A 15,744-nucleotide genomic window follows, 5' to 3' on the forward strand; every position below is an offset into this window, starting at 1 on the left:
ATAAATTATCAAGGGCTCATGAGGGAGGGGGGAGCAGGGAGGGTGGGGAAAAATGAGGACCTAATGCCGGGGGCTTAAGTGGAGAGGAAATGCTTTGAGAATGATGAGGGCAATTAATGTACAAAATGTGCTTTACACAATTGATGTATGTATGGATTGTGATAAGAGTTGTATGACCCCCTAATAAAACAATTTTTAAAAAGCTACTAGAACAACAAAAAAGAAAACTAATCACCAATTGTACATGGAGAAATAAGCAAAGCGCTCCTGAAGATGCCAAAAAAAAAGAGACATTGTCTTATTTTCGGGGAAACAGGGTAGCAGCAGCTTGGCTGCCTGCCAGGTTTCCTCTTAGGGAAGGGCTGGGTTTAGTGAATTCTAAAGGGCTTCCCTCTTGGGCCCCAGCTTGTAAGGCTGACCCATGTCATACGTCAGGCCTGGGAGCAGTCAGTCTGCCCTCGGTGTCCAGAAAGGACTGGGTGGCAGTCCACATTCGACATCCTTCATGAACTCAGTCCCTCTGAGGGACCTGCACTCCATCCCTGCACGGTGGAGTGAGTGCGGCTACGTCTTGGTGCACAGCCTCTCAACACCTGGTGGCATAGTGGGTATGCCTTGAGCTGCCCACCACCAGGCCAGTAGTTCAAACCTACCAGCCACCTTGAGGGAGAAAGACGAGGCTGTTTGCTCCCACGAAAACTTACAGCTGCAGAAACGCACAGGGCCCATTCTACCTTGTCCTACAGGGTGAGTTGGTATGGTGTTTTGGGGTGTTACTGTTAGAACACTGAACCAAGGATACCACTTGGGGGCGGTGTTGTTAAGCCAATTTCCCCAAATATTTCATTCCTGAGCCCAGGGGGATCCCCAGGCTACCCAGTGACAACTGGGTTGTCAAACACCCTAGCTGATGATGCCATCCCCACTAAGACCAGAGGGGGTCACCTGCTGACAGCCTACCGCTGCCAGGAGGGAGGGACGGGTCGTGACTGAGTGCTGCCTGGGGTGGCTCTCTTTTGGTCCCAGTTCCTTGGGGACTGACTTGGACTCTGTTCTTACTTCGGAAAAGGTGGTGGCAGCACCTGGAATGCCCTGCGCAGACGCTGGCTCCTCGGCTGCCTCTTCCTGCTGCCCTGGAGTTCCGGGGACACTGCCGGGGCTCGTGGTGGCACGAGAGGCTCCAGCACCTCGTTGATGAAGTGTGGTCTGCTTCGGCCTTCTCAGCCGCGCCTTGACGGCGTGAAGGACCCACCAACATGGTCCAGACAGGGAGGCAAGCACACACAGGACAGAAGCTGTGTCATGCGGTGGTGGGTGGCTCTGAGGAGCACTGGGCAGCATTCGGAAGCAGAAGCAGGTCACTGCTGGACACTGGCCCAGGAGCAGCCCAGGGCAGACGTTCACCGGGCGGGCAGGCGGGGACGCTGCGTGAGGGAGGCAGTGGGACAAATGCCCAGCCAGCCTCCGAGGGCGGGGACAGTGAAAGTCAGGTGGTCAGCAGCAGACCGGGTAAGGGCACGTGACCTCAGAAGCAGACCTGTAACTAATGCTCACTCTCCGGGTTGAGTTCGTGCTTTGATTTTTCCTGGTGAACCAGCGTCCGAGAGCATTGAAAACATCCCAACAGCTTCCCCCACAGGTTCACGCATGGACTTGCCCTCCCGCCCCCTTCTCAGAAAAAAAGTTAATGTAGGGCCACCACCACCCCACCTCATACCCTTAAAAACATTTGTGTGATCTCCCAGAATCTCTGCGGATGCAGCTGCTCCCCACCCACCCCATGGGGCTCCCAGGGAGTGATATAACCCCAGGGTTAACAAACGACTTTGCAGGGGTGCAATGCAGCTGAGGCCATGGGACAAAAACTTGTCTGACGCATTGGGTGGAAAATGAACTCGCTCTGTACCCTTTCACCCAAACCACAAGGTGAAGACGGCGCCAAAATACCAAATATCAGACATCTCAGGGAGCCATCAGAATGCTCACGGACTGCAGGCGGGGCCGATGGGAGCTTGTCTCCTCCTGCCGTAGCAGGAAACACACATCCGAGGACCCAGGAACCCGACAGTGCAGACCCCCTCCGGGCACAGTCACTGTGACTCTCAGTTAATAGGCTGCAACACCAGCCGCCTGCCTCCAAAGTCAGCTTGACTTGCTCTGGGGGCTGGGAAGTCCACCCCTCGGCCTCCTGGTTCCGCTGCTGCTGCTGCAATGACGTCATAGCTGTCTTCTGGATCCAGGAGGGCTCTGGGCTCCAGACGATGCGCCCCATGGCTGGCTCTTGCTGGCAGTGGGATCCCCTCCTCCGGCTTCTCAGAGAGGTCCTTGTGGACCCAGCAGCATGGCGGTCACCATGTCGCCTGCCAGCAATTGCTCGCAGATGAATTGGACCAGTGACTTACCCCCCACCACCTTCTTACCCAACCCACCCAGGCGGGTAGAGGTCGTTTGGTGGGGGTTATGGGAGCTTGGACTAGGAGAGTCACATGAAATAATTCACTTTCCCTGCGGCCCCCCGAACCTGGGACAGGACCCAAACTTGGACCAACTGTCAGCCTTACCACCAGCCTATACAGTGGTCAATAGCCCCTGTGGGAAATGCACTTAGAGCCCTCGATCAGCAGGCGCCCCAGAGGGCAGCGCCTGCCCAGAAGCAAAGCTCAGAATTTGGGGCGTGGGGGCAGGGCAGGGGGAGTAGCAGGAAAGCCAGGTGAGTGGACATGCTACCCTCAGGTGTTGCACACCCCCATCAAGAAACCAACTGTGAAGACACTCGGGGCTGGAAAACGGGAGTTTACTCTGTAGACTAAAGAAGCCAACACACACAAGTATCAGACACTTGGGAGAGAAGATATCACCAAAGACATTCTCTGCTTTCAGAGTTTATCATCTAAAGGGAGAGTTGGACATGAACCCAACAGTTAGAACAACGAATAAAGACAGGAAGTGGAGTAACTCGCAGGGAAGTATCTTTTTGGCTTTTTTTTTTTTTAAAAAGACAAAATACCGCAGAATTGATTTGATCTCCATGCATCGTGTAAGTCTGAGGAGCGAGGTCCATGGGGAGGGGGGTTGCTTCCCCTTCAGTCTTACATCCCCCTGCCCTGGAGTCAGCTGCAGCCAGAGGACAGGAAGAGAAACCACCTCCTGAGCACTTGGCTTTCTGCAAACGTGGTCGGTTATCATCGCCATCGGCTCTGGTGAAGCTCAACCCAGGCCTCAGGTATCTGCTCGCACCAAGACGTGCTATCAGGGGAGGGGAGGGGGATAAAGATGTTTTTAGATTGGGTAAAATGAGGGCTAGATTGTAATAACGCCGTTTCCGCCCAGAGCACACAGACTGGTCCTGCGACTAGCCTCCCTGTTCTATCAGTTTTACTTTTGTCATTGCAAACATCATCCTTTGAGGCAGAAGAGCCCGCAAAACTGTGGTCCAATTCCAATATCAATACGATCATGCTAACTAGCAAAAGTCACGTACCTGTCTACCCCTGTGACACTTGCCTTGCCACTCAGGATTCTCATGGGAAAGTAAATGGGCCCATCAAGCAGCCTTCAGGAAGGTGGTGCTGGACGGGCCGGGGCTGCCCTCTCGGAACAGCTGGAAGGCACCCAGGATGGCAGGGTTCTCCAGTTGAAGATAAAAATGTGAGAGATGCTCGCTGTTACGTGATCCCCAAAGAACAAGCAAGGACCAAGTCACAAGGACGTCTGGGACGGTGCTCTATCCCTGTTCTGCATAGACAAGACCCAGATGAAGACCAGAAGAGGCTATTTGCTAAGCGATAAATAGCCCACAGGAGCTTGGGCCTCTCCTTCAGAGGCCCGTCTTAAAAGAGCAATACGATTGGTCTTGTGATGCTCAGACAGGCAAAGATTTAGAGGGACATCAGTCTGCGATGGCAAGGCTGTGGGACACAAACTCTCCCGGGACCTGATCATTGTCAGGGGCCTGGATTTTTGACCTGGAAGTTCAACAGAAGGAGTCCCTCTGTAAACAGCCACCAGAAAATTACGTGATTGTAATCATGTTTGTTATCCTTGGCAGTAGACTGTCTGCATCAAAAGAACAGTACGATACATAGGATAAGGCCTCTGTTAGGGATGGCTGGGAGGGCAGAGAGGTCCACCTTTGTGTTACAAGACATTGAGAAAAATTGGTTAGGTGAGTTGTTGCTTAGGGGGTGTGATAGGCAGGGTTCTCTAAAGAAACAAAACCAGAACACTTATGATTTTATATATATGGATAGGTTTATACAGTGAGAAGAAGTATAACAGTTAATTAGTCCACACAGCAGTACAGAGGGCTCAGTTCAATGCACTTCCATGAAACAGTTAATATACTGGAAGTCCTTCAACTCACCTTGCTGGGTCCAAGGTCAAGGAAACAGACAGCACAGTCCTCCCTCAGACAAGGAATGCAGAGTCTTCTCCCAAAGACAGTGACAGCAGGGTGGGTCAGCAAGGGTCAATAGCTCAGGAGCTTAGCAAAAAAGCAGGCCTGGATGGGATATCAAACTCAATCAATGAAAGGTGACGGGATCCACCAGCCTCAAGCTCAAGCAATGTGTGCACCAGCAGCGTGGCGAAGCAGGTCTCAAAGGAGCTTCAGAAGGAGCCTCAAGCCCTAGTAACACGATCCATGATCCATGGGTTGGCTTGGCCCACAGGTGATGCAGCTCACAGGTAGAGGCAGAGAACTAGCTAAAGCAGCAGCTATGCTGGTCCAATCACCAGTGAGCAAGAATATGGGGACAGGCCTTGAAGAACCACTTATCTCTTTGCCCTCCAATCAAACTGCAACCTGATTTAATCCCACATGTTCCTATTGGCCAGGTTGGCACAATCAACCTACCTATCACAGGGGCCACTGAGTTTATGTTCATGGTGCTGGAATAATTTGGAAAAGGATATCAATAATGGTTGTACAACACGAAGAGTATCATCAATGGCAATGGAATATACGTATAGAAGTTGAGGAACTGGGGAGTGTTCTGCTGTGCATATTTTTTTTTGCCACAATTAGAAAAAAAGAAGTCATTACACGAATGACAATAAGTGCGAGGAAGAAAATGTTCTAGAATCGAATGTGGTGATCATTGCACAACGCTTCCTGGTAGGATTGAATTACTGTATTGTGTGACATGCGGATTGAATGCCAATAAAACTTAACAATTGATTAGGTCGTGTGATTCCAGTAGTTTTAAAAGTTGGTTACATCGCATGACTTCAATAGTTTCTACCACTTGCCTGTCATGTCGGTTTGCCGTCCTGGGGTGCTGCTGGGATTCTGGGAGCTACGTCACCGGTATTTCAAAGGCCAGTGGGGTCACCCAAGGAAATCAGGTTTCAGCGGAGCTTCCAGACTAAGAACAGGCTAGTGAAGGCTAGGTGGTCCCCTGAGAACCCTATGGACCGTTGGCGAAGCAAGAGGGTCGGGGAGAAAGAGAAGGCCCCTCAAGGGGATGGATAGACACAGCAGCTGCAGCCCTGGACTCAACGTTAACGATGGTGAGGCTGGCACAGCACCGGGCAGAGTTTCTTTCTGTTGTGCACGGGGTGACTATGCGTCAGACCCCACTTGGCGGCATCTGACAACAGAGCGCTGCTCTGCTGAAACAGCGTCGTGGACTGCCACAGGGCCACCCTCTCCTACTTGTGAAATGTCCAGCCCAGGGGTTCTCCACCTCCCTAAGTCCATGACTCTTCATACAGGTCCTCATGTGGTGGTGACCCCCCAACCAGAAAATTATTTTCGTAGCTACTTCAGCACTGTCATTTTGCTACTGAGATGAATCGGGTGATCCCTGTAAAAGGTCATCCGACCCCCAAAGGGGTTGCAACCCACAGGTTGAGAACCGCTGCTCTAGCCTGGGCTCCGAGGATGTCGCGCTAAGGAGGAAGGGGAGATGCTGGATGGAGCCGGAATTGGGGCCCCAACGGCTGGTCAGCCCGGCTTCTCCAACGCCTTGCCTTGAACTAGGCATGCACACTTCATACTGACTGAATCATCTATCCCATAGGCCGCGTGCAGGCCTAAAAGCGCAGAGCGGGCATCCCTAGCTGCAGATGGGAAGACTGAGGAACAGAGAAGGGCCGTTAATAACCTAACCTTCCTTCACAGCAAATGTCTGGACCCTTCTGTCTGTGCGTCCCATGAGGCTCCTTCTAGCCGAGATAAGCTTGAAGGCAGCAGTCTCCTTTATCTCCCATCTCGGCCGTCAACTTCCTACCCAAGGGGGAGAGGAGTCTGTCTGTGATTTGGGACAGGGGGAAGAGAAATACTACTTAGTAGCAAATAGCACTCAGAAAGAGCCAGCGGTCACGTCCTATCCCCGGCATTGATTCATTTAATCCAACACACCTGTGGGGAAAGGCGTAAACCCGTCCCGCCTCCATTTTACAGATGGGGAAACTGAGGCTCACGACAGTTCACTAACACGCTTGATATAAGAGGCAAAGCCAGGGGTATAAGTCAGGCAGTCTGGCTCTGGGGGTCCCTGGACCCTGAAGATGAAGTGAGACTAAGGAGACTCAGGGGAGGAACCCTCACCTTCCATTCTGGGAGAGACGGGGTGGGATTCCCAGTTAGGGCGCTTTACCTGTAGCCATTCCCCATCCATCAGCCAAAGTTCTGTGCATGGCTGTGAGGCTGTGATGCAGAAGCGGTTCCAGCAGAGCTCCAAGGCTAAGACAGACCAGGAAGAAAGCCCAATGATCTACTCTCAAGCATCAGCCGATCACATTCCATCCACAGCCAGGCATGGGGATGACCCAGGACCAGGCACTTGTTGCTGTTCTCTGGGGAATGGGGTTCTTCTTGGTCACTCATGGCTCTCTCTGCTTTTCAGCTCACAGAACTTACAGACCATACACATGATTGAGGGCCCTGTAGGGAGGTTAACTGGTTAGAGAGAAATGCCTGGGATACAGTCGTTCAGTCAGGGCAGTTGCTGCTCTGCCCTGCTCACACACAGGCCTCTCTCTGGCCCTCAGCTGCTTGACCTGGCCACTGCCCAGCTCCTGCAGTGCTGCAAAGAGTGTACAGGGTTGCCACTAAATGCCCAAAGGGCATGCCACTCCTCACTAGGCCTCATGCACAAGACTCCAGTCCTTGGGTCAGCAAACCTAGCTACTCCAATTAGGTGTCCAGAGGCACCCACTGCTCTGTGTGCTGGGAGGCCCACCTTGCTGCTGCTGTTCCTCTGGTGTCACAGCTGCCTACTGGATCCAAAAGATGAGACCCAGTTCTTCTCTTCTGTTGGTAGCGAGATTCCCTGCTCCCTGCTGCCGAGATGGTTGATTTCATAGCCAGCAGGATGCCGTCCCAGTGAACCCTGTTAGCACTCACAGCTGAATCCTATAATCTCATCAGTGGCGTCTCCCACTTAGTCTGGAGAAACAAATTCTAGAGAAACAAATTCATACATTCAAATATGTGTATGAGAGATATGCAAGAGAAATTGAATATTGAGAACACATCCCAGCCCAGTCCAGATCAAGTCCATAAGTCCGACACTAGCCCATATGTCTGATAAAAATCTATAAATTCCTCTTCAGACTCACAAAACACATACAATGATGCTAAATACAGGACAATCACAGGCCAACGGGTGGAAATTCTTGTGGATCTAGTGGTGGTGTAAACATCTCAGCACTGGCAGGGGTCTCCCCGTGGCTTCTCCAGCTCAGGGCACTAGTGTAGTTCCATGGGTCTTGTCAGCTGCAATGTCTCCCAGGGAGTGAACCGAGAGCGAGACAGAGTGAGAGTCTCCTGCCTCCAAGGAGGAAATACAGGAGTTCCCAGAATCCTCAGGAGACCATGACCACAGAGGTCTCATTGGCTATGATGTAATTGACAGACTAGACTCCACCCTTTTGCTCTTAATCCTCTCAAATTGACAAAACGATGACGATATAACTATCACACACACCCCCCCCTTACCCAGGCCCATGGGGAAAACAAGGGTGGCTTGTTGGGTGTAGCAAAGGCTCTGGCTGGAAGAGCCATGCTAAGCGATCCACTGCATGGCAGCCCTCCAACTGTGAGCCAGGAGCCAACTGGAGAGCTGATCACTGAAGACAAAGGATGCAGTAGGCGGGAGTGGGGGCTGCAGTGTGGATGCAGTAGGCGGGAGTGGGGGCTGCTCCAGTACTGGTCAGCATAGTAAGGCTCATATCCACCCACTACGCATGAGGACAGGGCGAATCCCGGGGGTGCCCAGGGTCTAGTCAGGAGCCTTCAAGGTCTAGCCAAGGCCAGAGAGGGGACAGCAGTGTCACGAGCACAGGTCTGACTTACTAGCTCCCTTCCTCCCACTTGTACCCAAGCCCAGAAAGTTGTCTGAAGCGAAGTTCAGGGCTTCACCGTGCATGTATCCTTGTGCTGAGAGGCTGAACCTCACACCCCACCCCGCTCCCTGCCCCCGTCCCCCCAACTCTGTAGCCTAAACAAGCTACAGATCAGCCCAGAAAGGTCTTTGCTGCCAACACAGAGAAGACCACCCACGTCGTACTGGTCCGGATGGGCCAGCAACAGAGCCGGCTCTGTTGCTGGCCCATCCGGAAGCCATGCCCACGGTCTGTCAGGGGAGTCAGTCTCCTGACAATCATGGGTCTGGTAGGCACAATTGTATGACCATAATACATAAAGATTATATTAAAGTCATAGAGCATGAGAGAGATAGAGTAAAATAAAGGAGTCAGACACATTTCATGGTAGCATGCTCACCTCAGCCCCTCTTGGTGGTCCACGTGGGGATGGGTGAGACAAGGTGAGCGAGGGAGGCCAAGGGGGGAGAAGGAAGTGGGGAGAGGGAAAGAGGGGAGCCTGGAGATAGTGTCTTGTTTGGGGGAAGACATGCATATTCATACATCACAAGGTGGGTGGTAATCACAGTAAAGTCCCTGAGCTCAGAAATAAGGAAAACGAATGCCTGCATTGGGGGAAGGCATGAGGCGGGGATGGGTGCCTCAGCAGGAGGAAATAATCAAAGAATGTCTGCTCCTTCAGGGAGACAGTCAACCATATGCTCACTTTAAGGCAGCATAGCTGTTAGGGGAGAATCTGTGGGAACAACATTAGTTTCCCACAACAGTCTCAGCCTGTGCCGACTGGCCCTATACAGACTCATCCTGGGGACCTGGGGTCTAGTCAGCCACCTTCAGGGGCAGGAAGCTGGTAGGCTCAGAGCTGGGGTGACCCAAAGCTCCTTTCACTCAGGGGTAGTTCTCTTGGCCTGGGAACTCTGGGGTCCCCTGCTCCATGACACCTGTCAGGCAGCCTCCCTGGGTCGTTTGTCCCTGCTGGGTTCTGACCCCCGCTGTCCACTCATCCTCATTCCTGGCCCAGAAATGGCCCCTCTCACTCCAGCTTGGGGGTCCCCCTCGGGTCTTCCCAGGGAGCGTTAGGCATGAAGTATTTGTCACTGAGGCCCCCATTCTAAAGGTGCAGGGCCAACCCTCAGGGACACATTCTGAGACCAGGAAGTACCGGGTCCCATTATCAGTAAGAACCACACCTGCTCCCAGGAGGTTGGAAACAATGCTTTATTGAGCCCATTCATGCTTTGCAGCCTTCCTGTTGCTGCGGAGCCCAGGTCCGATGCAGGCCTGGGAGGACTCCAGCCCCGACAACCAGCACAAGGGCCAGCAGCATGAGAGGCACCCAGAGGAGAAGCCTGGAGCTGGAGTCCCTGGGGGAGCCTGCCAGAGAGATGGGCTTTAAGGGATCACCGGGCTGGTGGGTTCCCCCCTCCCCTGATGTTTGGCTTCTGTGGGCACCCAGGGCAGTGCTGGGCTGCCTCCCTGCACATAAAGTGGCAAACTCCATTCCCAGTGAGCACCCCCCTTCAGGTTGGCACTCTTGGGATGACATATGAGCCTACGTACCTGTGGCTCCCACGGTAGGCTCCTGCCCACTAACATCCTCAAAGCCTACTGGCCCTGGAGAACTCACGATGTCCCAAGGCCCAGCAGGGCCCCTGTGGTCACCTGAGGACTGTCGCCGTTGTCCTGCCCAGGGAAGAGGGGGACTGTGGGGCTCCAGACTTGGGGGATGCCCAATGGAGGGGTGCTTCCAGAGTTTGAAAGGACACCCCCTCCCCCAGCCCAGACTCACTGGGAGACCCAGGGGTACAGGTCCGGGAGCAGGTATCCAGCCCTGAGGGGTGGCAGGCAGATGCGCTGCAGAAGAAGTAGACCTGGGGGAGGGGCAGGATAAGGGTCAAGGCTGGTCTGCTGACAGGGGCCGGATATCGTGGCTGGGACCCAGGACCCAGGTCAGGAACCCAGCATACATTGTGGCCAGCCAGGGAGGGCACACTGACCCAGATGAGTTGAGCCTGCGACCCCCCCTGCTTGGCTTCCCACCTTGGTCTCTGCACCCTTCCTCCTTTCCCTGAGCCCTTGAGGCTGCAGTCAGGGCAGGGCTGGCAGGAGGCTGTGCTCTACCGAGCCCCAACTTTTGCCTGCCCGGCTGCCACACCCCTGGGGGACTAGCACTGGCTCCCTGATGTAGAGAGGGGGTTCTCAGGCAGGGGGCTTGGCCAGGCCCTGGGAAAGTCTCTCTGGATACTTGTCTGTGCGCCAGCAAGGCAGGCTTCGTGAGCTCTGGCCTTGGTGACATGGTGGTTAGACTGCTCACCACAAGGTCAGCAGTTTGAAACCACTCTGAGGGAGTAAGATGAAGCTTTCTACTTCCTTGAAGAGTTAGTCTTGGAAACCTACAGGGGCAGTGCTACCCTGTCTCTATGGGCTTGCTAAGTCAGAATGCACTTGATGGCAGTGAGGTTTGCTTTTTGAAGCCAGGCTTCTGGGCCACACCAAGGAGAAAGACCTGTGTGGATTGGGGAGGGCTGGGGTAGAGGGGAGGAGAGGCCCCGCCCAACACACACCCCCTGGTAGAGCAGGGTCGCATCTCACTCAAAAAGAGCTGCTAACCACGAGGTCAGAGGTTTGAATCTGCCAGTCATCGCTGCAGGAGAAACCTGAATTTGTCTGTCCCCACAAAACGGTCTATTCCACAAAAGGGCAGCTCTACTCTGTCCTCTGGGGTAGCTATGAGCTAGAATTGATTCGATGGCAGTCAGCTTGAGGCGCTGGGCTGCTAATGCTAAGGTCGGCCAGTTCAAACCCACTTGGATCGATTGGACCCAAGGAGGGAACTGGTGGATTTGAACTGCTGACCTTGGGGTTGGCAGTTCAATGCATAACCCACTCACCCCCACACAGACACCAAACACAACCCCCCCCCTGCGGTGACATTCTGACCTACAGTGACCCTATGAGGACAGCAGAACTGCTCCACGGGTTTCCAAGGCTGTGAATCTATCCTCGTCTTTCTCCTACTTGAAGACTGGTGGGGTCGAACTGTATACCTTTTGGTCAGCAGCCCAATGCTTAGCCTAGTGTGCCACCAGAGCCTCTGGTCCTACCCCAGAGGACTCATTTGTAGGGCCCTTGGCCACGCCTCCATGGAGGGGCTTTGTCTACAGTCCCCCCTGGACAGAGATCCTCAGTGACAGATGGGGACTCAGCAGAGGAGCATGGGGCCTCCTTACCGGTCCCCTGAGGGCCCTGCGGGAGCCCTTGTCCAGGAAAGCAAACGTGGTCACCGTGAAGCGCTGGCGGTGAGAAGGTAGGGGCAGTGCCTTTTCCAGGGCCACCATCTCGGTTCTGTAGCCGTCCCCGTTGAAAGGACATCTGGGAAGGAGAGTTGTCAGGCATTCTTCTTGAGTCTCAGGCAAGTGGGGACAGAGCTCCCATGGGTGCCTGATGCCCCTCACCCGTCTGACAGGACAGGCCACTGTGGTTGCTGGAAGGGGTTGGTGCTGGGCGAGGCCCAGCACTGGTGCAGCACCAAGACCAGGCCAGGGTCCGCCCTCTGCAGGAGCCGGACCTCCACATGCAGTGGCTGCCGGAGCAGCTTCCAGATGGGGTAGTCTTCCTCCTCGTAGAAGGAGCTGAATGTCTCATCTGCGGGGAGAGGCTCGTGAGTCGGGCAGAGGGGGGGGTGGGGGCGTGGAGGGCCCTTAAGTAGTGGGGAGACAGGGCAGAGGAGAGAGAGCTGGGGGGCTGGGAAAGGGGGTAAGCCTTGTACCCTTGGCGATCCGGAGCTCGAGCCGTAGGGGACCAGCCTGGGTCACAGGGCCAGGTGGCGGAGCCCGGAAGACAGATGCCTGGACAGGCAAGTAGTTGCTGACATTGAAGATACAGCGGACGTGGAGCCTGGGTGATGGGGACAGAACTCAGAATCAGGGCCCCTGAGATTCAGTGAGCAGAGGGCTGGCTCCGTGGCTGTAGCAGCATGTCCCCCTCAGGGCAGTAGTCGTCCAGGGATTCCCATAGCTGACAAGGCGGGTGAGGGGCAGCTTGTCTGCTCCCAGCCTCTGCCCACCTATCCATGTTTGCCGAACCAGGCAGGCCCTGTCTTAGGGGTTGAAGTCCAGCAGGAGTCTGCAGTGGCTACCCTCAGCCGCCTGCCCAGGTCTGGTGCTTGAAGCCTTCAGGACCAGACAATCAGAAGTGCTGGGCCTGGATCTTTTCAAATCTGATGGCCATGGGCCTAAGTTAGTTATCCTCAGCCTCAGTTTCCTCCTCTGTAAAATGGCAACACCCTCGTTCCAGGAGCTGGGGTTCTATAGCCCTTATCCCCAGGCTGGATGAGCTCCCAAGATACCGCCCCGCTGGCTGCAACTTTGCCACTATATCTGGTACTTCGCTCCAGCCAAAGGACCGTAGGCCCCTCAGTGTGCCAGGCCAGTTTCCTTGGGTGGGGGTGGGGGATTGTCTGCATAGTGACCTCCTGAACTCCCCACCCCTCACCTCCTCTACCTCTCGGAGGTGAGAGCCCTGGGTTTGAACCTGGCCGGGTGCCCTGGGGGAAGGTCTCCTACAGACAGAGGCCTGAGCCTGCAGGCTAACACGTGAAAAGGTGCCCCCACCCTCCCTCCCTGTCCTGAAAGACATGCTGAAGTCCTAACTCCTGGTGCCCATGAACTCAACCTCATCTGGGAGGAGGGTCTTTGAGATCACCCACTTCCACCATGAGGTCACAAGGAAGAGGATGGATGCTCAGCCAATATGTATAGGGTCCTTACAGGGGTGAGGGTGGGAGAGATGGGAAGACAGCCACGTGACCAGGCAGCTTCCTCCCCAGGAGCCCCCTGGGGCTTCCAGAAGCGGAGAGAGATGAGCGAAGGTCTGCTGGACCTATTGGCTTCCAGCTTGTAGGAACCCTGTAGGACAGAGTAGAAGCCCCAGCAAATATGTGAGGCTGCAGGTCTTTACTGGTTGGGCTGCAAGGTCGGCAGTTCAAAACCACCAGCTGCCCTGTGGAAGAAAGACGAGGCTTTCTAGTCCCCTGAAGAGTTACAGTCTCTGAACCTCACAGGGGCAGTTCTACCCTGAGCTGCAGGGTCGCTGCCAGAATCAACTAGTGAGCTTGGTTTGGGTTTTATGTCTTTATAGAAGCAGTCTGCCTTCTCTTTGTCCCATGGGAGAAAGAGGCTGGGCCTACAGGGCCCCGACCTTGGGCTGATGGTGCTGCACTTAACCAGGCAGCCCCTACTCTGCCCTGTGGGGTCGCTCGCTATGAGTCAACAAATCAGAGTGTCGGCAGAACAGAGCCCTGCTGGCATCTTGAATCCAGACCACTGCCCCAAATCCTGAGGCAAAACACTGGTGGGGTCTGGGGGCTGTTACGTAGCACAGCCTGCTATCTGCTCTGCGTTGAATTGACAAGCATCCCACACCAAAGCAAACCTGAACCCACCGCCATCGAGTTGATCAGGCTCATAGCGACCCTGTAGGGATGGTCTGTGTGGCTTCTGAGACTGTAAGACTTTATGGGAACAGCCAGCTGTAGCTTTCTCTGGCAGCAGTGGGTTTGGGTTTGAACCACTGACCTTGTGATTGGCAGCCCGATGCTCATCCCATAGCACCACCAGGGCTCCTTGGTTGACACCTGCGGTCCTAAAATCCAAGACTCTCTAGAACAGGCTGGTTCTGTCAGCCCTGCCCTGTAGGGACTTCAGATTTCAAAGCAAACAGCACTTGAGTGTGGACACCAGCCTGTCCCGCCGGGAGCAGCCAGGCCTTGGCTCACTGCCTAACTCAGACTTCCCACACCCCTGGGCCTCAGAGGAGCCCCTGGTGGTGCCACCGTTGAAGCGCTCTGCGGCTCACCGCAAGGCCAGAGATTGAAATTGAAATCTGAAGTCTGAATCCACCTGCCGGCAGTGGTTTATTGAGACAGGCTATGGTCTAGCAAATGGCTCCTGGTTATACAGTGACAGTGGGGACCCTCAGCCGGGAGTGACAGGCACAGGTTTTCTTAGGGACACCCACTGACATCCTGGGCTGCTAGGGTGACCACATGGTCTGAGCCAGCTGGCCCCTTGTAGTTCTTCCCCCCAACTCCTCCCCCACCTCAGGCCCCCTGGTGGTGAGCTATCTCCTGTCTCCTGGGTGGTCCCCTCACCTCCCAGACCCTCAGATGCTGAGCTGGGCTATCTTCATTGGTGGAATAAGTAGAACCCCACCCCCTCAGACCTGCTACCACTGCCTCCGAGCCTGGTGCCAGGCGGGAAAACCCCCCGGGGCCTCACGTCCCCCAGACCCAGCAGCATCATCCTCCTTGACCAAGAACTTGATCACTAACCCCACTCAGAGCGGCCTTGGAAGACAGGCCTGGAGATCCTCTTCCAAGAGGTCACAGCCCCGGATGCCCACACTGTGCCCTGAGGCTGCCACAACTCAGAATCAACCCGATGGAGGGGGTGTTGTTTGCTTAAGACCTGGTTATAGAGCATTCGTTTGACCCCAGCCGACTGAGTCTAAAGCCTGCTTCCAAGCTCCCCTATGCCCCGCAGACCCCAGCCCACAGCTGGGCCGGTGCCAGGAGGGCCCCTCCCTACTCACTGGAAGGTGCTGTCCCACGTGACAGAGCCCCGGGGCCCCCTCTGAACTTCGAGGCCAGACACAAGCTGGTTCTCATAGATGAGCTGGCTGCCAACCACCTGAGGGAGAAGACAGCTGCTTGAGGCCCCCTGGGGTGGTACCGGGTCCCACCCTCAGTCCCCACGCCTACCTGGGCAGTGGTGCCGCAGTGGGTGAGGGGGAACCGGAAGACCACAAAAGCATCTGTCTTCTGGGCCGGGGGACAGCTGGTGGGTGCATGGGCCAGGTGGGTGTTGGCTAGTGTGATTCTGTGTGCCAAGGCAGTTTCTTGGGATACCACCAGGAGGAGGTGGCCATCTCGGAAGCACCGGACAGTGGCTGTGGCAGGGACAGGTCAAAATGACCGATCAGGGCTGTGGGTGGAGGGTTTGCTCAGCCAGGCCGGGCGATGGCAAGAGCCAGGCCATGTAGAAGCATTGGGCTGGGAACCGGGAGGCAGGCAGTGCAGAGTCTGAGCACACCCTCAGGACTCAGTTTCCCTGTTCCACAGAAGGGAGGGGCTGAATCCTGTGCTGAAATAGAACCAACATTGATTGTGCTCACAGTCCAAATCAGGAGGTTCTTGGATCCAAAGCCCAAACTCCAGGTCCTGACAGCACGCCGTGCACTGGAGCACACTATGTTCCCCAGAGCTTACCATGACTGGTTCTCAGACACAGATCACCAGGCCTTTATTCTGAGGGGCCCCTGTGTGGACTCCACCTACCACCTCCCAGTTAGAAGTGGAGCATGTAAGCATTCATGCCACCTAGGGGACACCCCCTGGGGGACCGCGCCCCCCCC

The 15,744-nt window shown here is 55.0% G+C and overlaps 1 protein-coding gene across 1 annotated transcript in view; it reads right to left on the reverse strand.

The window, feature by feature from the left end:
* Positions 1 to 9,530: 9,530 nt before the first annotated feature.
* Positions 9,531 to 15,744, reverse strand: part of ZP1 (zona pellucida glycoprotein 1) — a 10,164-nt gene continuing 3,950 nt past the window's right edge. Inside the window, exons 4-11 of the mRNA XM_004715036.2 lie at positions 15,092 to 15,279; positions 14,923 to 15,020; positions 12,101 to 12,228; positions 11,787 to 11,976; positions 11,562 to 11,703; positions 10,121 to 10,202; positions 9,892 to 10,014; positions 9,531 to 9,705 (exon numbers count right to left, since the gene is read on the reverse strand). Coding sequence (XP_004715093.1) covers positions 9,563 to 9,705; positions 9,892 to 10,014; positions 10,121 to 10,202; positions 11,562 to 11,703; positions 11,787 to 11,976; positions 12,101 to 12,228; positions 14,923 to 15,020; positions 15,092 to 15,279 — 1,094 coding nt within the window. The 3' untranslated portion in view covers positions 9,531 to 9,562. The remainder of the gene's footprint in view (positions 9,706 to 9,891; positions 10,015 to 10,120; positions 10,203 to 11,561; positions 11,704 to 11,786; positions 11,977 to 12,100; positions 12,229 to 14,922; positions 15,021 to 15,091; positions 15,280 to 15,744) is intronic.

The sequence above is a fragment of the Echinops telfairi genome, unplaced genomic scaffold (assembly GCF_000313985.2).
Source record: "Echinops telfairi isolate 266 unplaced genomic scaffold, ASM31398v2 ScPeMD7_7416;HRSCAF=8454, whole genome shotgun sequence".
Classification (NCBI taxonomy): domain Eukaryota; kingdom Metazoa; phylum Chordata; class Mammalia; order Afrosoricida; family Tenrecidae; genus Echinops; species Echinops telfairi.